A 25,263-nucleotide genomic window follows, 5' to 3' on the forward strand; every position below is an offset into this window, starting at 1 on the left:
AGTACCCATCTGACACCATACGGAATTACAGTATTATTCAATGTATTTCTTATGTTATAATGTTACGACATTCCGATGACTGTTTTGAAACTTACCGGTTTGTACTTCTTAATTCCTTCCCCGTTTTCACATGCCTCCCCAGCCCCCCTCCCATCTGGCAACCCTCAAAAGATTCTCTGCATCTATGAGTTTGTTTCAGTTTTGTTTCTTTATTTTCTTCTTTAGATTCCACATATAAGGGAAGTCATATGGTATGTATCTTTTTCTATCTGACTTATTTCACTTAGTATAATACCCTCTAGGTCCATCCATGTTGTAGCAGATGGTGAGATTCCATTTTTTCTTATGGCTGAGTAATATTCCACTGTATATATGTACCACCTCTCCTTTATTCATTCATCTGCTGATGGACACCCAAGTTACCTACATATTGGCTATTATAAATAATACTGTAATAAACATATGGATGCACATGTCCCTTCGAAGTAGTGTTTTGGGTTTCTTCAGAGAAATACCCAGAAGTGGAATTACTGGGTCCTTCTTCATCTCTAATTATAGCCTTTGTTTTAAGGTCTATTTTGTCTGGCATAAGGATTGCTACCTCAGGATTTTTGTTTGTTTCCATTTTCACGGAATATCTTTTTCCATCCCTTTACTTTTAGTCTGTGTGTGTTTTTCGATCTGAAGTGAGTCTCTTGTAGGCAGCATATGTGTGGTCTTGTTTTCTTATCCATTCAGCTATCTTATGTCTTTTGATTGGAGCATTTAATCCATTTATATTTAAAGTAATTGTTGATAGATGTGTAGTTCTTGCCATTTTATTATTCATACTATTATTATTACTATTTTCTTCTTCTCCTTAAAGAAGTTCCTTTAACTGGTTCATTGGCAATGCATTCCTTTAGCTTTTTCTTGTCTGGGAAGCTCTTTCTCTGCCCTTCAATTCTAAATGGTAGTTTTGCTGGGTAGAGTAATCTTGGTTGTAGCTCCTTACTTTTCATCATTTGGAATATTTTGTGCCAATTCCTTCTGGCCTGCAAAGTTTCTGTTGAGAAATCAACTGACAGTCTTCTGGGAGTTCCCTTGTAGGCAACTAACTGCTTTTCTCTTGCTGCTTTTAAGAGTCTCTCTTTGGGTTTGACCTTTGGCGTGTTAATGATAATATGTCTTCATGTGGGCCTGTTTGGGTTCATCTTGTTTGGGATTCTTTGCGCTTCCTGGGCTTGTATGTGTATTTTTTTCACTACGTTAGGGAAGATTCCTGTCATTATTTCTTCAAATAGGTTTTCAATTCGTTGTTCTCTCTCTTCTCCTTCTGGTACCTCTATAATGTGAATGTTGGTGCACTTGATGCCATCCCAGAGGCCCCTTAAACTACCCTCATTGTTTTGGATTCTTTTTTCTTTTTGCTGTTCTGATTGGGTGTTTTCTGCTACCTTATCTTCCACATCACTGATTCGATCCTCTGCTTCATCTGATCTACTGCTGATTCCCTCTAATGTATTATTGCAGTTATTGTAGTCTTTATTTCTGACTGGTCCTTTTTTACGTTTTCTATCTCCATTTTTATGTTTCCTATCTCTTTGTTGATGTTTTCACTGTGATCACTGAGCATTGTTCTAACCAGTGTTTGGAACTCTGCATTGGGTAGATTGCTTGTCTTCATTTTGTTTAGTTCTTTTTCTGAAGCTTTGTTCTGTTCTTGTATTTAGGACAAGTTTCTTCGTCTCTCCATGTTGGCTGCCCAATTGTGTTTGTTTCCGTGTATTAGGTTGGGCTGCTATCTTCCCCAGTCTTAGAAGAGTGATCTTATGTAGTGGTGTCCTGTGGGGCCCAGAGGCACACTCGACCTGGTCACCTGAGTTGGGTCCTCCTGTTGGAGTTAAGCCTTCGTTGCTGTTTCCACGTGCATGAGAGGGACTGAACTGCAGGCTGATTGATTGTAAAGACTGATCGAGACAAAAGTGGAGGAGCTGTTGTGCAGTGTCTGACCCTTCGGAGCAGGATTTGCTTTAGCAGGGCTCTTGTGCCTACCCAGTCTGCCCTTTGCGAGTGTTGTCTGCGGAGGCAGCTGGGTGGTGCTCTAGCTGGGTCCAAAGCTGGCCACTGGGTGTGCCAGGCCTGGGGCCTTCTGGGTAGGCACCCACCACAGGCCAAGTTCAGGCACAGCTTGTGCTCTGCCCGGGGCCACCTGGAATGAGCCACATAGGAATCTGCAAGATTCCTACTTAGCAAGAGGTATGGGATGCGCTGATGCCAGATGCTGCTTGTTTGGGGTTTGTGAACCTTTCAGAGATTTTAGGAAATTCTGCAGCGTTAGCCAAGACAGACTGTTTTGATGGAAAAACCACTGGGAGTGGCTTGGGTGGCACTGCAAGTTGGGTGGGCAGGGTCTAAGGGAATTAGTATGGCAGGGCAAAGGAACAGTGTTAGCCAGGTTGATGAAGACTCAGATATGTCACCCACCTGTGTCTGTATGCCTGGAGCGGGGAGGGCCCAACAAACAACAATGGCTTCTGCTAGCACTTCTGTCTGGAAGAAAGCTTCCCTCACCCTGCAGCCAGATAATTCAGGTCCTGCCCCAGCACTGGAGCTCAGAGCGAGTGAGTCCCTCAGTGAGTAAGTCCATGCATGGGCCCTTTAAGAAGAGCAACTGGAATTGCAGCCACCCTCCATCTCACTCAGCCAAAATCTCTGCTGGTTTTCACAGCCAGAAGTTATGGGGACTTCTATCCCTGGCACTGGAACTCTGGGCTGGGGAGCAGGTGGGACCTCTCACTCCTCCACGGAGACCTCCTCAGCTGAAACTTCCCTCCCAATTTTTTAATCACCACACTCAGATGTGGCGCCTGCCCCTTTTCACGTCTCTGCCACACGTACCAGTCTCAAGGTGGCATCTTCTGTATGTGCATAGTTGTAGGGCTTCGGTTCAGCTAGACTTCAGGCCATTCTCAATGATGGTTGTTCTACCGTTTAGTTGTAATGTTAATGTGGTCGTTAGAGGATGCGAGCACAGCATCTACTTACCCCGCCATCCTTACCGGAAATCCCTCATCTCACTTTATCTTTACTAAAACTATATTATATGAGGTAAACATCATTATCCCATATTACACATGCGGTAACTCACAAAGAGATTAAGGAACAGAACAAACATAAAGGTCGTAAGTGGCAGAGGTAGGACTGATCTCTATTTTATTTTTGACATATAGGCTTTAATAACTTTTTAGACATACCACTTAATGTTTACAAAATTACTGACTCTTTAATATACAGTCATGCCTTTTATTTATTTATTTTTAAAAAAAATTTTATTGGGGAACAGTGTGCTTCTCCAGAGCTCATCAGCTCCAAGTCGTTGTCCCTCAATCTAGTTGTGGAGGACGCAGCTCAGCTCCAAGTCCAGTCGCCTGTTTTCAATCTTAGTTGCAGGGGGCGCAGCCCACGATCCCATGCAGGAATTGAACCAGCAACCTTGTTGTTGAGAGCTCACGCTTTAACCAACTGACCCATCCGGCCGCCACTCCGGCAGCTCAGCGGCAGCTGGTTGTCTTCAGTCTAGTTGTGGAGGGTGCAGCTCACTGGTCCATGTGGGAATCGAACTGGCAATCCTATTGTTCAGAGCTTGTGCTCTAACCAACTGAGCCATTCGGCCACCCCAGTCATGCCTTTTATCTCTTGTATAATTAAAAAAATGCTATTTCTTAATTAGTGGCCGGATGGCTCAGTTGGTTAGAGCGCGAGCTCTTAACAACAAGGTTGCCGGTTCAGTTTCCACATGGGATGATGGGCTGCACCCTGCAACTAGATTGAAGAATGGCAACTGGACTTGGAGCTGAGCTGCACGCCCCCACCCCCCCCACCCCCTCCCCCCGTCCCCACAACTAGATTGAAGGACAACGACTTGACTTGGAGCTGATGGGTCCTGGAAAACACACTGTTCCCCAATACTCCCCAATGAAAATTTTACAAAAATAAAAAATGTTATTTCTTATCCTTGCCTTTGCCTTCTGATCCCCGATTCTCTCAAAATGGAGCCTTGAATATGGTATTTTTTATGGAATTAACTTGAAAGATATAATTCTCTGGCTGCTTGGTTTTCATGATATCTTTACTTAATTCTGAGCTCGGGTGCTTTTGTGTTTTCTTTATTTTATGATTCTTCTGAATAATTACATTCTAAACTATTTTTCCATGATGAATGTTTACAATGTTGTATGCCAAATAAATATGATTTACTGTTGTTACTTACTAGCTATATGGGATCACAGGAGATATTTTTAAAGTGGGAGGGGTTTGCAATTTTGCTAAGTTGATCTGAAGCAGGAACTTTACAGAAAGAGTACATTTGTTTTTCAAGTTGTTTGTAATTTTCAAGTGTTTTTCTTTACCCAAGGGACTCTTTATTTGAGTACCTTTGTTAAAGGTAAGATCCTCTGGTTCCAATAGTGTGTATCTCTAGTCACATGTGCATGAAATACTTCTACACTCTATACAATGTGTATCTCACAATGGCAGTCAAATATTCTACATCATCTCTCTTTCAGTGGAAAGGAAGAATACAATGTTCTTTTAGTGGAAAGTGGAATACACTGTTCTAATTGGAGACATTTAAAGCTCTCTAAATTACTTTCTTACGGTAGCTATTCTCCCATCTCCCATGGGTTCACATTTTCGGTAGCTTTACCATGCTTCTCAGAATGTCTGGAATTAACTTCTAGCTAGTGAACAAAAGCATCTTCTGTGAGACACTGAGATACTCACTGACAGTGACTTCCATCTTGATAGTCAACACTGTTCTTATTCTTTCTGTTCACCTTAATTAAGACTACAGGCTTCCAGTGGAAGGCTCTCTTTTTGAAACACATTTATAAGGACTAACAAAGTTATACTCTAAGTTTAAAATAATATTGCAATAAATAATAAGTATTTGCAACATATGGGCCACAAATCAAGAACCTCATGGTGAAGTTTGCCATTTGATTGATCTGTAGAGATATGGTAACAACACACAAAGATAAATCCTACTTTTAAAGAGTGTCTTTCATGTTCAGATCACTCAGCTAAGCATTTGCATAACAACGTATTTGGATCTTTAGCCTATGTCTTCAATGGTATTTGAAGAGGTAATTAACCAAATCTTGGCAAATAAAAATATATACTATAGACACAATCAAAGTGGGTCAAAATAATTCCTTTGTTTTTTTATTCCTTATAGGTATATTTTTAGAAAACTGGCAAAAGGTTGATAAATACTCAACGGGGGAGTGGTGTAGTGTGGGAGCAAGACTATATTCTTGGCACGAAGCTGGATAGACTCCATCTTAACTGCTTGCTCTTTTCACCATCTACACCAGAGATTCTCAAAGCATGATCTGGGGACTCACGGGGCCTCTGAGATCATTTCAGATCTGCAAGGTCAAAACTATCTTCATAATTATACTGACACCTTTTTGCCTTTTTCTCTTTCATTCTTTCACGAGTGTCCAGTGTTTTCCAGAAGCTACATGATGAATGATATTGCATTAGATTGAATCTAGAAGCAGGTATGAGAATCAAGCTATCTTTTACCAAGCCAGACTTTGAAGAGATTTATAACACTATTTTTTTCTGGTTTTGAAAGATAAAGCTACTTTTCATAAATTAAAAAAAAAAAATGTTATTTAACATATAATAGGTATAGTATTGTCATTTTAATAGACTAATTTTATTTATTATGTCTTTCTCTTTTAATTCTAATATGATAAATGCCAACATATAACCCCAATAAACAACATGTATTTGGGGTCAATAATTTTTAAGAGTTGGAAATGGGCTCTGAGATGAGATACTTTCAGAATCTCTGATTTATACTTTACCCTGGAAATCGCATTCCAACCCATAAGTTATGGGTTGAATTGTCCAATGAATGAAGGTGACGTCATAATGGAGTAGGTTGGGTCCCCAATCCAATATGACTGATATCCTTATGAGAAGAACACCATGTGAAGGGACAGACAAGCACGCAGGGAGAATGCCACGTGAAGACGGAAGTTATGCTGTCACAAGCCAAGGTACTACCAGAAACTAGGACAGAAGCCTGGAGCAGTTCCTTCCCTAGCACATTCAGAAAGAGCATGACCCTACCTACACCTCGATTTCAGATTTCTGTCTTCCAGAACTGTGAGACAGTAAGTTTCTGTTGTTCTAAGCCACCAGTTTGTAGTACTTTGTTACAGAAACCCTAGCAAACTAATACACCCTAACTTTAATGATCAAAAACTAATGATTGCCAAGTCTGTCTGTCTAGTTCAAACCTCTTTTCTGAGTTTCATTCACATACATACAATGGCTTCTTAGACATTTCCCACGTTTACAACGTAACTGAAAATGAAACATGTTCAAAATGACACTAATCATTGTAACCCGCCTGATGAAATCTGTTCTATTCCTGAATTTTTTTCTTTATAAAGGGTACCACTTTTTTTAATGCCTCATTTTCTCAATTCCCACATCTAATTCACCATCACCTTTCAATATCCCTCTGGTGATGGTCAATTTCATGTGTCCACTGGGCTGGGCCATGGTGTCCAAATATTTGCTTAAACATTATTCTAGATGTTTCTGTGAGGGTGTTTTTGTATGAGATTAACATTTTAACCAGTGGAGTCTGAGTGGAGAGGATTGCCCTCCATAATGTGGGTGAGCCTCATCCAATCAGTTGAAGGTCTGAATAGATCAACAGACTGACCTTCTCCAAGCGAGAGAGAATTCGGCCAGCAGATGGTATTCAGACTTTAAATGCAACGTTGGCTGTTCCTGAGTCTTCAGCCTACCATCCTACCTTGCAGATTTTGGATGTGTCAGCTTCCATCAGCACGTGAGCCAACCCCTTAAAAATCTATCTCTACATGTACACATTCTAAAGAACTCTAATACACCTCTTATTTGTGACTTCTCTAAACCTTACCACCACGGCATTAGTTCAGGCCACCACCATCTCTTGTCAGGACTATGCTAACGACCTCATAACCTCTGTTGTCTCTGATCTTTCCGTTTCCAATCCATTCTCTACGCTTCTGTCTAAATGATTGAAGAAACTTACCCAAGCACATCACTTTACAGTTGATAAACATACAAGGGCTTTCCGGAGCCTTCAGAGTAAGACCCTTAGCATAGCCAATAGAATGCAATCTGTCCACTACCTCCTCTAGCCTCTTCTTTGACTACTCCTCCATGCACATAAGGAAGCTAACTGCGGACTCCATCATTTTTTAAGCAAGGATTTCCTATAAATACCCACTGCCAGGCTGAGCTCTAGTGTTTTTCCTAACTGAGTGATCTTCTGTCAGGACCAGTTCTTTTGATTCCACTTATGAAGTCTGTTTGCTAAATTATGTTGATACTACTCTATTTTACCACGGCTGTTTACTTTATTCTTTTTTTTTTTAATTCTTCTATTTCTTTCCTGGGTAGAAAAGATAAACTATAGACAATTCCTGAAGATTTTTATATATTTTAAAGTTATGAAGGATAAGCTTAATGGGTATAAATATAATTTCAGAACATTAGCCATTCAGAGAAATCTCTGCAGAAGAATTGATACTGATTACTAATTATAATTAAAAGTACATAATAATAATTAATTGGGTCACAGACTGCCTAGATTCAGATCTTGGTTCTACCTCTTACTATCTCTGTGAACTTGAGCAAGTCACTTCACTTCTCTGTGACTCAGTTACCTCCTCTTAAAATGAGATAGTAGCACTTTCCTAACAGGATTTTATGAGGCTTAAGTATGTTCATATATGTAAATCTTCCAGTACAGTTCCTAGGACATACTAAGTGCTACATGTTTTTTTTCTTACTATTATCATTTGACAATGCATTTATAAGTGCCAAGATTCCATAGCCAGACTACTTGGATTCGAATCCTGGTGCTAATACTTTCTATTTGTGTGATCTGGGGCAAGTTCCTTAATTTCTATGAGCCACAGTTTCCTCAACTGTAAAATAAGATGATAATAATAATACCTACCTCATAGAGATATTATGAAGATTAATTGACTTAAAACATATGTGAAATCGTCTTAGAAGAGTGCATAGTACATGGTCAACATTATACAACGCTTGCAGTTTTCACCATCATTATATTTAGAAATAGGTGATCCATATTAATCATATTGTGTTGTATCTTGTTCAGATTTTGTTTTGTTTTAAAATTCTCTAGTCCTCAGTGGCAAAGGCTATGCTTTTTCATTCTTAAATTTTCAGAATGCAGCTTCCTGGTGTCAATCACTTTTTTTTATTTACCCTCCCTTCTTTAAAAACAACAACAACAAACAAAAAGCCTACCTTTAATATGCACTCATTCCTGCTAACAAAGAAAACTACTAGTACTTTATACTACGTGGACATATGAGAATCTTGTTCTTAGGCTCACAGCTGAACAAGATGCCTCTCCCTATTTTTTCAATTTATAAGAGTGCTTTCACTATCCATTATGACTTGAAATGTTCAAGCCCCCACACAAGAGTGTTAATTGTTATTGCTCTGTCAACAGACAGTGTCAACAAAAAGAAATCAGAGCTATAAGGCTCATGGCCCCATACCAGTTTTTCTCTTTTCATCTCACCCTCTTCTTCCCTCACCACTGCCTCCTCATCCAGAACATAATGTAATTTGGTACAACAATGAAGAAACACAGACTGTTTCAACAAACATATTACCTTGCATTGGTTACCAAAAATCCTGAGTGCTCAGTGTAAGGTGATAAGAAATACAGATAATATCATGAGAGAAATTTGACACAAGTAACTAATAATATTGTGAATTTTCTACCAAGAACACAATTATTTACTTTATAGTCCAAAATTAAGTAAGTGCAATTATTTTGCACTTTATAGATCTTTTAAAAAATTGGAAGCACTTCATACCTTTGTTTATATCAATGAGTTGTTTCTTTTTCTTCTGGCGTTCTAACTTTTCTTGTTCAGCTTTCTCTTTTGCAAGCTTTGCCCTCTTAGTCTTCTCTTCCATTTCTCGTCTCTTGTTGTTTTCTTTCACTGCTTCCTGTACATATAAACAAAGAGAAAAAAAAAATCTTTCCATTACTTATATATTAGAGAAGATGTTCAATTTTAAAATTATACATACACATGTATGTGGGCTCTCAGAGATGGAAAAGTATAGTAGCTTCAAGGTGTATGCATATACTTTTGAGAGAAACCAAAATTCTAAGACATTGTAAAGATTTTATACATAACTCAGGCTTTGACGTTACCTGGGGTGCCAGAAAATTAGGGACATAAATGTTTATAGATTTAACAATAAGTACACTTTCTCTGTTGTTGAAATATGAAAATTTTGATATACAAGAAAAGGTTTAATATGGAACTATGGTTTAGCAAGTGTTTTTTACCACGTTATTGTACTTTTCTCTCTTATCTGCAAGATGGGGATTTAAAAAACATAAACCCTCATAAGATTTTTGTGAGGAAAAATGAAATACACTTGTAAAGTGCTTAGAACATTTAGTCTATGAAGACGATGGTGGTGGTTGTGGGGATAACGATTTTATCTAATGGTGCCAGGCGTGGAATAATCAGCCATATTCTCACAGGAAAGAAATACCTGCAAGTTAATAGCGTTTTACATGCCAAGAGCTTTAGAAATACTGAAACACATTTCACACTATTATCTGTTTTTTCCCCGATAGATTATTTGTGGAACTGCAGTGAATCAGTACATTGCAGTAGATGGTATGGGATAAAGTTGAAGTAAACTGATCAGCCGAAATAATATTATTAACTTCCTTCAGCTCGGAGAATTCACTAATACAGAGACACATCAACTGTAAGTTTCTTCCATCAAGCTGTTCTGTTTCTTTCTTTCTATTATGATTGATTAGATATACTTCATAGCATGTACCAACTATTTCACAAAAACTATTTTGTTCCAGAAACCCTAAAGAAAAGGACTGAATAACAAGAATACATCGACAAGACTTTGCCTGGAGGTGTGTATATTGAAATATTTTTCTCTTCATTTTGGAAGACACAATAGTTATAAAAAGCCCTGAAAACACTTTAAAAAAAAAAAACTCTCCCGACTTGCAAGAATTATTGGTACCTCTCCCTCCTGACCCCGCCAGGCTAGCATTAGGTTAAAAGCACAAAATGATCTGGCTCCTGCAGACAAACTTCAAATAAACGGAAATAACAGAAATATAATTTTAGAGCAGGATTTCTCACCCCCAGCACTACTGTCATTTTGGACTGGCTAATTCTCTGTTGTAGGAGCTGCCCTGTGCATTGTAACATGTTCAGCAGCGCCCGTGACCTCTACTCACTGGATGCCAGTAGCACCCCTCCCCAGTTGTGACGACCCAAAATGTCTCCATACATGGTCAAATGTAGCCCAGGCTGAGAACTACTCACCTAGAGGGTTTCATAGAGATAATTTATTCACAAAAAATGACAAAGTGCCTGCTCGGCTGAATACAGCTTCTTTTCACAGATGTGGAAACTGAGTTCCGAATGAGTTTAAGTACCTGCCTAAGGTCTCAGATTTTTATAACTGCAAAGTTGGGAATAGAACTCACGTCTCATTGCTCCTGGTTTAGTGTTTGTTTTATTTTTCAAGGAAGAAAAGATAATATTATATGACAGTTTTTGTCCAGCAACCAAAGAACAAAATAGATAAATAAGACTTCACCAAAATGAAAAACTTTTATCCATCAAAAGACACTGTCAAGAAAGTGAAGAGATGACCCACAAAATGGGAGAAAAGCTTTATAAATCATTTACCTGTCAAGAATATATAAAAACTCGAGTATAGCTCAACAATAAAAAGACCAATAACTCAATTAAAAATGGGCAAAATATTTGATTAGGTATTTCTGCAAAGAAGCTATACATACAGCCAATAAGTACATGAAAAGATGTTTGACGTCATTAATCACTAGGGAACTACAAATCAAAACCACAATGAGGTACCACTTCACACCCACTAGGATGGCTACAATAATAATTAAAAAACCCAGATAATAACAAGTGAGGAAGTTGAGAGATTGGAATTCTTTGCATTACTGGTGTGTGAATGTAAAATGGTGAGTCATTTTGGAAAACGCGGCTTAAAATGTTAAACCACGAGTTACGATATGACCCAGCAATGCCACTCATATATATGTATATGTATACATACACACACACACACACACACACACACACACACACACAGTGGAATACTATTCAACCATGAAAAGAATAAAGTACTGATATATGCTGCAACGTGGATAAACCTTAAAATACTATGTTAAGTGAAAGGAGTCAGACACAAAAGGCCACATACGGGATGATTCCATTTCCATGTAATGTCCAGAATAGGCAAACCCATAAGAGACAGAAAGTAGATGAGTGGTTGCCAGGAGCAGGGAGAGGGGAGTGGGGAGTAACTGCTAATGATTATGGGGTTCTTTTGGGGCTGATGAAAATATTCTGGAATTAGATAGCGGTGATGGTTGCACAACCCTGTGAATATAATAAAAACCACTAAATTGTATACTTGGAAACGATGCATTTTATATGTAAATTATATCCCAATAAAAATTAATAAAAAATTTTAAAAGGAGATGTTTGAGAAAGGCAGGATTGAAACAAAATTTTGAGTTAGAACAAAATATAATGTGAAAAGGCAACATATTCTCAGGCTGTGATACAAGTTGTATGATCTTTCATAAGTAACATAAGAGGCAAGTAATAGAGGCGAGAAGGGAGGTTAATGCTTGTGTATATTTTATTACTGGTCGAATCTCTGACCTGGTAAATAGTCACCGACATCTGGGTGGACTCTTCTATTATCAATCTAATGGACTGTTGAGCTGCTGAGTGCTGTCATTTATTATGAAGATGGAAAAAAACTGGTAACCTGCATTTGTATTTCTTCCTTGTTCTGATGATAACAGTTACTCTTTCATGGAAATCTATTATGTATGTACCAGGTGTTTTACGTGTAAATGATTTCTAACATTTATAGAAAATCCTCAAAGTTATCTATTATTTGTTCTCATTTTACAGATGATGAAACTTAGGTTCACCTAGGTTAAGTGAGATGCCCAAGGCTACTCAGCTGCTTAAGTACCAGAACCAGTTCGTTCACTTACACTACCATGATGTCTTCCAAGTACAACTGACAGACAAAATACAGGACGCTCAGTTAAATTTGAATTTCAGATAAACTATGAATTATTTCTTAGTCTAAGTATATCCTATACAATACTTGAGCTATACTTATACTAAAAAAAATTCATGCAACATTTGGGACACATTGATAGGAAAATTATTCATTACCCATACAATACTTGGGCTACCCTTATACTCAAAAAGTCATGTAATATTTGGGACAGCTTGATAATAAAAAGGTATTCATGGTTTATCTGAAACTCAAATTTAACTGGGTATCTATTTTTATTTGATAAATCTGGCAATCCTGTTCCCAAGACTGTTGATTTTTTTATAGGCATCCTTTCACAGACTGAGACCATCTAATGCAGACAGTAGAATGATTACAAAAACACACAATAACCCAAATCTAAACCATATTTTGAGAACAGAAGTGCGATATAGATTACTGATAAGCATTATGTGATTCAGGGACTGGAATCATACTACTTCTATAGCATTCTCCATATATTTCTTTCCTTTTTAGTTCTTGAAAATAGAGCAAAACTAAAAATATGTGTACATAAAAATCTAAACTGATACAATTTGGGGTAAAATAAGTCAATAATTAATATTAAATAATCGCTAATGAAGAAATGTGGCATATGTGAACAGATTCAATTTCTTTCTTTTTCTTTTTTGCAGGGATGCATCATATTTTATTTAGCTGTTGTCACTATGAGACTTGCAACTGGCACTACAAAATCAACATGAACTTAGATACAGTAAATTATGAAACGGACCAAACAATAGGTCCATCAGTTGACATTTTAAATGTTTCAGGAGTAGATTTAACTATGAAACAGTCATGCAACTATCATGCTTTGAAATGGCATGCGTAATCCTCAAGAGACCAAACAGACGAGGAAAATAATGTCTATGGCTTGGCATCAATGAACGTGAATGAAAGCATTTTTCAAGCCACACAGACTGTGCAATGTGATTCTGGTCCTGATGTCACCAGTTGTCTTCACAAAGAGGTCTCATGCTGAAAAGAAGACCCTACTCCTCTTGGTGTTTTCACTTTTGGGCTCTGGCTTTAGGAAATTAGGGGTTAGAAACACGTGCCTGTTGAAGTCTCTCTCCTTAAGAAAAAAAATGAGAAAGAGAAAGGGAAATCTTAACCATGGTTTCATATCAACAATCTTGAGTTTTACTAGAGTGAAAGATAAGACATTCCAAGACTTGGTTTAACTCTCCTAAAAATATGAAACCTGATGGGGGAGAGAACGCTTTTGAAGGATGAGATGTTTTCTTTTCATCCTAATTCCTATAAAACAAAACGCAAATAATTAAAAGAATAAAAGCAATAGGAGCAAATTTAGGTTCAGGGTTTTGTTTTGTTTTGTTTTAATTCCTTAAATAAGTGACTGTGATTAACAACACTTTATATTTACAAAGCCTCACTAAACATTTTAAAACACTAACTCATGAGTACTTAAACATCATCTTCAAGTAAGCATCAGTCGTTATTTCTTAGGGTTGAGAATTCCAACTGATTCCATTCTATCAATGTACAGGACTGTGTTCTGTTAAAAGGATGCTAATTGAAGAGAGTGTTTTGGTAGTAACCTCAAACAAGATAAGAAATGTTTACAGAAAGAAAAAGTCTCAGTTTTACTGGCATATCAATTTTTCAAAAGGCAGTAAAAAGTACAAAAGGAGCAAAATATAACAGATAATGTGTCTTGGATTTACTGTAAAATATATTCACCAATCTAATTTTAAATCTCTCACTGAAATCTCTATTGCCTCACTGGAAAATATGAATACACTTAAAATCTTAGTTCCCTTACCGTACGTAATTAACAAATGAGACCTATGGACTAAAAATGGCATATGAAAAAAAAATAGACCCTCATGTAAATGCTAAGTCCTCCCATTTATTCTAATCAAGCTTTAAGAAATGGATGAAACTGATTCAGAAAATTCCAAGGGGCTCAGATGCCAGCCTCATTCATGTCAGGTCTACATGAAGGAAGCATCTTCCAGCCTTGTGATACCTGAAAACGAAAACCATCACCACCAAAAACAATTCCTTACTTCCACTGTCTTCAGTGGCTTACTATCCTAGTGCTGACTGCAGAGGTATTTTGCAAGCACTGCGATCTCACGGCACGCCGAAGGTATATTTGAGGGATGGAGAAGTGGAGACATTAGGAAGGAAAACGGCTCTTGGAGTCTGATAAACCTAGTTTCAAATCCAAGCTCCCATGACTTAACCTAAAAGCTGTGTGACCTTGAACGAGTCAGTTACTTCATCTCTTGGAGTTTTGGTTTCCACATCTGCAGAATGGAGGTACTCAAACTCATTTGGTTGCTAAACAGATGAAAGGAAATGTTTACATAAAACACTGAAGACAACGGCTGGTAGAGGAAGAAATGCCCGATACACACTGTTGCTGATTATTGTGTGTAATAGAAATATCTGAAACTTGGAACAGCAAGAATTTGATTGTTAAGACACAAAGGACCACATGTGTTAACAATGGTTTATTCTGTACAACCCTCTCCCTCTTTTTTGGAAGTCATGAGGATGTGACCTCTGACTAGAAAGGTAGCACCATGTGACACAGTCTACCTTCACAAGCATACTGAACATCATTTTTAATTGCCCCATATTACTGGCCTCTAAAGTCATTTTTTTAAAAAAACAGTGATATATCAGCATCACTTGGCATTCATGAAAAAAAGAAACTAGAAATTTATTGTTTTCTCTTTTGGACCATCCGGGGTACCTCCTGTGTGAATATACTTGGCAAGATTTGCGATTCATTACCGTATCTGAAGTTGCATGAGAATAGAGTCACATAACCTTAAGAGAATGTAAATTGGAAATGTCCCGGTAAATAAATTGGTAACTCTGGTGCCAGAGGCCTACTGTGATCACTCTGCCGAGTATTTCTCCATTCATCAGGGATGTTAGAAGGATTCGCAAATGATACGAAGTCAAATCATTTGGCAGCAATATACAGAAACCTGGCATGTATTATACTGAAAATCTTGTTATACACTAAACATGTGTCACCGAGATACTGTTTTTCATAAAAACTCAACGAAACACGTGAAAATCTCCCCACATTTTTCATCTTGAACTGTCCTAGCACTTGATTCTTTCTTAGCTTTAACCAAACTGTGCTTTTAGATATTTTTTAGCCTTCTTTGTTCTTTGCTAACCACTTCAGAATTTTAAAATGTTTCTTTCAACCACCTTTTTTTAAAATTAGACAGAAAAATTAAAATTTAAATTAAAGAACTGCTGACACGGATACTGTAAATTTCTATCTTTCCTAGATAAGTATGATGATTCCGAGGCTTCATTTTTTTATGCATCTCATTGGTAAGACTTCTAAAAATTCCTGACCTGTCATTTTATGCCCACAGTAAAAAATAATGGGAAAGAGGCCTATTTATTTTGTGCCTCTGAAGTCAGGACCCACAATCTAAACATTCTAAGGAGAATAGCATGCCCTCGTGAACCCAGGACGGCCTTAGGAGCTGAGAGATCTGGTTTAAATCCCAGCTGTCTAGCAACTATCATGCTTTATTGCCTTGGGCTATTTACTTAACTGAGCTAAACCTCCTTTCCCCATCTGTGAAATACCTATACTTCACAGTGCTTGTCTGCAATATATGATGCCATTCAACACAGTGCCTGGCACACAGACAGTGTGCAATTAATGGTTATTACATTATTCCATCATTCCACAGTTGGGCAGTACCAATGCCCTATGCAATTCAGGGTTTGTACTCCATGTCCCCCAGACCACAAGCATGCCCACCTCTGTGCATGCGCACTGGGGAGAAGGAGGCATCCTTTCTGATATGGAACTCTTACAGCTAAACATATATGAGGAAACAAAACACATGTTCTCTCTCATACTCACAAACTTCGAACAGAGAACAGGACTTGCCTTGCAGAGCCATGAGAAAAAAGATACAGATAGAAGAGCTAGAACAACAGGAAGTTGGGGGGGAGGAGTGAAATTCTTGCGTTAACAAACCATATCGGACAAATCTGAGAAACAAAAACATCATAGAATATTTTGTTCTGTGGACTAATCATGAAATTCACACATCATCTTACTTAAGGCTCAACCTCAACACACCTTACGGGGCTGTTGGCATAAACTGAGGGAGCAAGTTTCCTGTGGGAACAACTGGGTTTTGTTTTTGTTTTTCTTGTTTGGTGTTATTGTTTGTTTTGTAACATCTGGAGTTAGTTCTGTGATGTCCCTGAGAAAATGAAGCATAAACTATAAGAAGAGGCCATTTGATTTGGAAATTAGAAGTTTGCTTTTCTTTCTTTTGTACTTATCTCAGAACGTGGAAATTAGAAGTTTGCTTTTCTTTCTTTTGTACTTATCTCAGAACGTGGTAATCTCAGAAATCTGCCTCGAGATTTCTGGAGGGGTCTGGAGAATTAGCCTCTACTCAGTCCTCTCCTCCAGGCCCTGCTAAGCTTTCTTATACTGTTCCTATCTTTACCCATAGGAGGCTGCTAGTTCTGCTGGAAAACCATCTACTGAAGGATTTCAGATGGAAGGTAAGATGAATGGTATAACCTTTTTGCTTGTTGGTGGGGTTCTCATTTAATTCTAGGCATAACGGGCGGCAAAATAGGTAGAGATGGAAAGGGTGTCCGAACCAGTGAACTAGGATTACAGCAGCATTGCTCTTTCCCTGTCCCAGAGACGTCCTGACCATGACAATGAACAGGAAAGGTAACACTGTGTAGGATGCCTTTCCATCATTTTATTCAAAAAATATTCTTTAAAAAAATTCTCCTTTCTTCCCTTCTATTCTGCTTCATATGGCTAGATATCTAATACATTCTTTACTTGAATTGTTTTGGCAGCTAGTGACACTTTCGCCATTTGCTACATTCGCCTGTAACCAAGGATAAGAGTTATGGGGAGCACAGATTCCAACATGTGACCACTCACCGATGTGTAACCTGGGCTGTGTCCCTACTTGTTTGTATTGGTGGACGAGTATCCCAAAGAATATGAAAGGTAATAGTAAACCGGCACTCGTATACTCTTCCACATCTTTCTCCCTCCCATTTCAGAATGACCGTGTCAGGTTACGAATGGGAAGATGTGACTGGAGATGGGTTTTTCAGCATTGGAACAAAGAATGCAACAACCAGGTGATTAGAGAAAAAGCCTACATAAGATGGTGGCAGTGATTCATTAGATTTTTCAACTGCAACTGGGGACAAATTAAGGCTTTCCATGAAAGCAAGGAAAGATTCCTCCACTTTAATTAACATCAAACAACATTAGATATCCCTTTTTTCACAGTGTTTAAAGGGCATATTGGATTGAAGGAGTCACGAGAAATGCTCGGGGCAACCAATTTTCAGCTGCAGCAACTACACTCTGAGAATTAGTACCCGAGAAGATTTTGTCGGCACTATAACACTGCTAAACTTTTTCTTTTCCAGAGATGTCTACTTACTATGATACAAGTGACCTATTGGGTTCCTCTTATGCAAAATTTCATGACTATGTCACCAACCAATCAACACAATTGTAACTGCGAGGTATAGCTTTCTCACTGGGGTAACTGAAACACTGATTAGCTTATTCTAGTACTTAGGTGTCTCAATAATAGACACCGGACATATGTATTGATACTGCGGTTAGATGGGGATTAAAATTGTGCTCATTAACCTATGTAAATATGAGCATCACAGAGGTATAATGGGTCCCAGGTAACCTGATAAACCAAATCAAACACAATATCCATTTTCTGCCCTCTTAGTTTCCTGAGATACTGTGTCCTTTCCTCCCTACAGAACAGCTTGTTTTCTCCCCATCTCCTTTCTAGACTACACTGCTGTCTCCCACCCTTTAATTTTGTCTTCCCCTAAAGCTCTGTCCTCATCTCTTTCCCCCTCCTTCCTTCCTTCTCCATTCTCTCTGTCTGTCTGCCTGTCAGAGAATCCATTTATTTCCTCTTAGAGTTGAAGACGAGAAAGCCCTTCTAGCAGCCGACAAGGCCTTCCGTGACCGGGCCCCCTCCCACCTCTGACGTCATCTTCGCCTCAGTCCTCTGTCCCAGCTCTCCAGTCTCCTTCCTCAGCACCTTTACATTTCCGTTCCCTCTGCTCTGACAGCTCCATCAGGTCTGCTTAAATGCCTCCTTCTCAGCGAGGCCTTCCCTGACCACCTTCCATAAACCCCCAACCAACTCCCTAGTTTCCTCTTCCCTACTGTATGCAGTCTTCCTAACACAAAAGGGCAAAACCTAGTGAAGCTTTACATACCCTTCACATTTGCTAAGAATTAGCAGCTGGGGCTACTTGATTTATCTAACATTTCTTAAAAATGCCACTGCTTAGTGTTTCTGAGGCCTGATGCCCATGACATGTCACACTGACATAGCTCAACACTCTGCAGCGAAAATTCACTTGTGTAGAGATTAGTGTTTACGAAGAATCTCCAACGGTTTAAAAGAAAAGATGCATTCTCATTTTGAAAATGAGTCTTTGTTTTGAATGAGATATTTGCAGGATTCACAAACACCAGTAATACACAGCTTTTCCAGTGATCTTTTGGTTTAAGACAAAGCCATCTCAGGTTTGGGTGGATGGTTTATATGAAAAGTTCCTTGAGTTTATTTGTATAAATGACTCCCTTTCGACGGAGAGAAGGCTCATAGAAGGAACTGGTCTGCTGCAGGTTAGGGAACAGGTTAACTACACATAAATCCTAGTACACATTCACTGAAGTAGCTCTCTTGTATTCAGCACAACCAGCTTACTGTTCAGCCTCCTTAGGAAACAAATAAAAAATTAATGTCTTTTTCACATGCTGTACATATCTGGAGGTTTGACAGACAAACAGATCTTTGTACACCAGCGTGGTCATGAAGAGAATCGCAAAGGTAAATTATTAAAACTGAGAAGAAAGAAAAAAAGAGACTGGTATGTGCAAATCTTCTTGGATATTAAACTTGCAGTTGGTTACAAAGCGGTCATGCACGGATAATGAAGGCTGGCTGTGATCCCCAAGGCCTTCTTTCAAAATCTGCCTTTACAACTGCAAAACCAAGTGATCTGAAGTTGGAGGAAAAACTGCCTCTCCCGTCACAGTCTATTAGAATGCTGAACTCTGATTAGTTAGAAGTTAATCTACAATCTGCAGCATGGAAAAGGTTTCCAATGCTACAGGTTTCTGCAGATGCATTTTTCTTAGCAGGTATTTGAGTAGCCCTCTTTCCATCTGGGAAAGAAAAACAATTGAGTTCGACATGCCTCTACGGACTCTACTTGATTAAAATCTATGAAGCGCTTTGAGCGTATATAGGAAGTTAATCTATAACTTAAAAAAATTTTTTTATCTTGAATCAAAGGAACAAAATGAAACTTTAAAGTGACTGATACAATATTTTAATGGGAAAACGTTTTGGAGAGGTATGGGCGGGGGGAAAGAACAAAACAAGTGGTATGCTACAGGTCTGGGAGCTGAGTTTACTGCCGCCTTGCTGTCACCATCTTAGAAGATGGAAAGGCAGCACAATCAGTAAGGTTTCTGATGAGACCAATTGGGGTGGGTTGAAAAGCACCTTGGAGATTTGGATAAGAATATCCAATTACCCTGACAAGCAGGAATATAGACTCAGAACAGGAAGGGCCCTCAGAAAATGCTTGTTCTAGTCTCCTACTTGTGAATAGGGTTCCTTGACCTCCCATAGGAACCTGTGCCGATCCTTTATTACTTCTAAAAGAAAATACTTCCTTACGTCTAACTGAACACTGTCAGTTTCTTAAGGCCGTATCTTACGTATTGGTCACTGAGAAATAAAAACCTGGTCAATATCTTCCTTAAAATTTTTTGCACAGAAGTGTAACTTGTTCCCAGGACAAGTGGTGCCTGAGTCCCACAGAAGTGGAGCTAATTCTTAAATGCAATGCAGGGGAATTTCTTAGTTTGTAGGGTAAAGGTTGGGGAGGAGGGATGGGGTCAGAAGGGCCCTTAGGAAAATTGGTTTGGACTCCAAATTAAGCCACTCGATACCATTTTCTAGAGTAACAACTCTCTCATAGAGAGTTCTTTCTAAAAATTTAATAATGTTTAGGTTTTCCTCTGGGTCTTCTCTCTACTTGTTGGACATTGCTTTTTAAATTATAGGCTTCTCCATCGTCATACGCCTTCTCCCCCCAAAAGAGACAAAGCTGGAAACAATAACAAAACAAGAGACGGGCTAACCAATATGCAGTGTAAGGATATTCCCAGCTTTCCATGCTCTAATTCTCCTAACATACTCATATCATAGCATTTGTTCTGTAACATTTGGAGGGGCAAGTGTAAACTTAGAAGATTGGTGCCGGTGTATCTGATGAAACCACGAATCCCGTCCTTCAAATAACCACCCTGGGAAGCCATAAGCTTATCTTGGTGAGGGCCACTGGTGATTGAAACTGCTCTTTCAGAATGAACCTCTGAATCCAATGACATCAGTCTCATTGTTTTAGATGCACAGTATTTTTGACCAGAGATTTTGTTGCCCAGTTTGCTCATATATCTTATTCATCAAACTCGGCTCAGTATCACTTTTGGTCATTTTCAAAATCAAATCCACTCTGAAATTGCAAAGATTTAGTATCCCTGAAAAGATCTAAAGCACATGCTACATAACCCTTAGGGAAAAACCAGAACAGCCATTTCCAAAACATTGAGGGCAATGTCATCATCTTTCAATTAAGATAACAAGGGGGATAAAATTCCTATGACGCTACATATGATTTGACTTTAAAAAATAGACACACCTCATATAATGCTGATTGATGGTCAGTAGTCTTCCACTAAGAATCAAAAATCTTTTTCTAGGAAATTTGTGCACATTCTTATCTCTATGCTATCCGCTTGCTGCCCTTAATTATTTTATATTTTACTAATTCCTAACTGACCTTGATCTTATTTCTGAGGGAATGTACACATCAAAAAAAAAAAAAATTAACGAAGTGTTAGAAATCCCTCCGGACATATTGCCACTGATATAGAGACAGGGAAAGGAAGACATGGCCAAGGAAGCAGAAAAGCTAAGACAAATGTAGCCTTGTTTGTATCTAGTGACTTGTACCTTCACTGAGAACCAGGAAACATTCATTCATGCATTGAGTATCTACCATGTATTGTCACATCCTGTTTTAGGTCCTGAGGGATCAACAATGAGCACTACGGACAAGGTTCTTATACTCCTGGCACTTAAGGGTCATCCAAGAAGCACTGGAGTGCTCACTCTCTTTTAGTCAATTTCCCAGACTCACTCGCCCGGAGCACTGTCTTACTGTCAGCTGAAATAATATTCTAGAGTCTGGAATCTAGATCCTGGGTTTTTGTGTTTTTCTTGGTTTTTGTTTTGTAAATCATCGTTAAGAATGAATGTCACATGGGAGGGAATCAAAATCTTAGCAAATAAAGAGAGATTTCATTCTTTTGGATATAAAGCACCAATTCTTTTTCCAAAGTAAATTAAAATGGTTTTGCTCAATTTGCTTTTCACAAAGACATCTTGATTGCCAGTCAGAACTCTCTGTTCTTCTAAGTAGAAAGTGATTGTTTGATGAATTATCCTACCTTCCAGGATATTGACAGCAAGATGTTTTTACTGTAATTATGGGGTAGCACCTTTCCCTTTATTGATGCTGCCTGAACAATCAGAGTAATTTTCATCTGTAGAGAAACACACACACACACACACACACACACACACACACACACACACACAACAACAACAACAACAACTAGTGGAAGGCAAACAACACAAATGGAAAAGGGAGCACTGACGAGGCATGGGTAAAAAATGGCAACACAGCCCCTAGAGGTCAGAACGGTCCTCAAGTTAACCCCACATGCCCATGCTAGATTGTTGGTAAGGGAAGTGTCATTTTTGGTAATCAGAAGAGAGAGACCGTACTGGTAAACCTCTCCTTCCTCGTTAAATTCCAGACCCCAAAAGCTGCTTCACTAACCATCATTACAAGATGCACTCATCCTTTCTTACATATGATGTTAATATATCTGTTAAATATTTAACAGGCATTCAGATACCCATATTGTTTCCTTTATGTACATTTGCTTCAGTCTTGGCTTAGTTTAACAGCCTCTGAAAGGGCAGGCACTGTGTTGGTTTCGCTTGCTTCATGTGTGATATTATATTCAGAGAAGCGCTCTTAAGTTTAAGCCCAATATAGCACCTAATACAAAGGAGGCACACCATGTATTATTTCTTAATTAACGAAGACAGTGATGATTAATTTATTGTAAATACTAGCTTTGCATGTGTGATAACATTCTTATTTGAGTTTAATCTTTTGACAAGCTGGCCTTTTTAAAGAGCTGTGCTTGGTATATGGTGGAACAACTGTAAAGGCCCAGAAGGATTTACCAGGAAGCTAATGAAGCGAAAGCATCAGGACCTCTGCCTTGCATGGGAGGGGCGCCGGCAAAGTGTTTTTGTAAGATTTACAAAAGAAAGACATGTTTATATTCTTTGCCTTAAAAGGTTCTACCGAAATTGTATACATGCAGGATTCACCAATGTGAATCCTCCAATGTATAAGGCATGCATGCAAAGCTGAAAAGAAGTCTGACGAAGAATAAGAAAAGTGCCAAAAGTTTGGGAAATGCCAAACTATAGACAAAAGATAGATAATTAGGCTCAGGGAAGATGGGATTAAGGGATGTAAATGTATCTATGGACGTGAACTGGATATTGATTTAAAGGAAAAGCTTATCAGACATCTTCCATATTTCCAGAAGGCAAAATAATAGGGCCTGCATTTGAATTCTAAGAAAAGAAACTCTGAGAATTCAAACAACTTTACAGTAAGAATGGCAAAGCAGTGGAACAAGTCAAGTTATGAAACTGCTTTCTCTAGAAACGTATTTGAAAGATTAGCTCGTTAGCTGCTAAAGGGGTTGGGAAAACATGCCAGGAGCCTGAGTTATGAGATAAATCCACAGGGAATGCCTCAGTTTCTATTCTAGGATATTTTGGCTGTATGGGGGGGTAAGTGTCTGAGTCATTACTTTATAAAACAGGATAAATAAAACGAATATACAATTTCATGTCTCTCTTTGACACCATGAATCTGGAGTTGTTATAGCCAGAAAGAGTTGATCTGTGAAAATACCAGGAAACAATATTATAAGGCAAATCACTTCAAAATTGGGTTTGGATGGGATAGAGGTCGGAACCAGAGATATTTTGCTTTAAGATCCCCTTTTCAAAACCAGAAATAATAAGGACATTGTTATATAGTGGTGATTGCATTCTGGGAAGCAAGCCATTCCATCTGTATATGAGCACTGCGGCTCCATTCCACAATGTAAAACCCATCTCACTTGTGATTATATCCTTGATCATGACCTAGATTTGGTCAAATATCACTACTTACTTACTTAGTGATGGGAATATCCTTTTCTCATTATGCTAATGATCTACTGCCCTCTCCTTTACCTCCTTCCTCCCCGGGGTATGATACCATTATTTATAGAGGAGTTTTCTGGCTTCATCATGAATCTACTGCTTAAGTTGCTTTATTTATTGGTACAGAGGGATTTTGCCGTTAGGCTTGACATGTTGGACAAATAACTTACTAGGGGATTTAGGGAGTTTACAGACACACTGGATTTTATATCCTGTACAAAACTTGCAATAATAAATGCCATGTTTTAGATTTGACTTCCTTCAGTGGAAACTTCTATCTGCCTGTTTGACTCAAAGGTACTCAAGCACAATGAAGTCTCAATGTCACTCACTATCTGCATATTGTGAGTGCTTATACTTAAGTACTTACAAAGGTAAATTATGACACTGTGATATACCTAAGACATTTAATATGACTAGATTTTATCTTGTAAAATGTATGACTATTTCTCTTCTTTTAAAGTGTTGCAACTCCCCACAAGAGAGAAAGGGAAACGTTTTTTATTCTCTTCAAAGAGTCTTTGTAGGTGGCAAGACTTACAGCAGGTGGAAAGATCGGGTATATGTTGAAAGAACAGCTCTTGTCTGATTTCTATCATAAAGAGAAAAAACATCCTAGCGACATAAGCAGGGAATTAGCTGGCTATGGTTAAATAATGAAGACTTAAGGTGTCGCAGTCAGTCACAAGTGAGTGGTAAATCATGAAGCGATGCTGACAAATGAGCGGTTGGATGCTAGAACATACCAATAACATGGAGGAAACACGGGAACTTCCCGCACCTAATGAAAGCTCTCTACTCAAGAGTTAAACGTGGAAAATAAGAGTTCACTTTGGGATTTCACAACTTAGAGTGATGGGGTGAATGTAGACAAGTTTAAGTACTTTACTCAAATACTTGCTGATACAATGTTGATGAAGAGTCAAGGGAGCCATTAAAATAATGAAAGGTTTTTGGAAAAAACTAGCAGAGAGGGCAGGGTGAGAGGGCGGAGAGAGAGAACGGCTAGAGGGCTGTGAAGCATTCAATACAAAAGGCCATTTATTATTAGATTTCTGGCACAGGAGGAGCATGACGATCAGTTACACATATGGTTACTGATCAATAAACATTTGTTGGCTACCTCTATGTGCCAGACACTCTGCTGTGTGATCAAACTGTAAAGACAAGTGACATGTATTTACTCCACAGCAACTCACAGCATAAAGAAGAAGACAGATATGCACACGAGCAATTATAATGAGCATTACCACATTGTGTCAACCACGTGATACGAGTGTACAAAACAGGAAGGAATGAATTCTCCCTGGAGTTGGGGAGGAGGTACTCGGAAAGATGTAATGGAGACAGTAGCCACGGAATGGAGTCTTCAAGGATGAAGATGATTTCACCGGTGGAAGAGAGGCTGTGAGCGTGACTGCATTACAAGCAGAGGAAAGCACAGTGGTCGGGGGTATTAGAGTACCAAGGGTTTTCAAATGCTAGCTGAGACTTTACTGTCACCCATGGGAGGCCATTAATGGTTTCTGAGAAGGTAGGTGTCCCAGTGAGACCTATGTCTATGTTTTAGAAAGAAATATCTGGCAGTGGTATAAAGAGAGTTTAGAGGGTGCTAAGA

The 25,263-nt window shown here is 38.6% G+C and overlaps 1 protein-coding gene across 3 annotated transcripts in view; it reads right to left on the minus strand.

Annotated features, from left to right (window-relative positions):
• Positions 1–25,263, minus strand: part of DIAPH2 (diaphanous related formin 2) — an 843,900-nt gene that overhangs the window by 194,062 nt on the left and 624,575 nt on the right. For all 3 annotated transcript variants that reach the window (XM_033107889.1, XM_033107880.1, XM_033107870.1), the window contains one exon: positions 8,916–9,051. In XM_033107889.1, the coding sequence (XP_032963780.1) occupies positions 8,916–9,051 (136 nt within the window). The remainder of the gene's footprint in view (positions 1–8,915; positions 9,052–25,263) is intronic.

This window comes from Rhinolophus ferrumequinum, chromosome X (assembly GCF_004115265.2).
Source record: "Rhinolophus ferrumequinum isolate MPI-CBG mRhiFer1 chromosome X, mRhiFer1_v1.p, whole genome shotgun sequence".
Lineage (NCBI taxonomy): Eukaryota > Metazoa > Chordata > Mammalia > Chiroptera > Rhinolophidae > Rhinolophus > Rhinolophus ferrumequinum.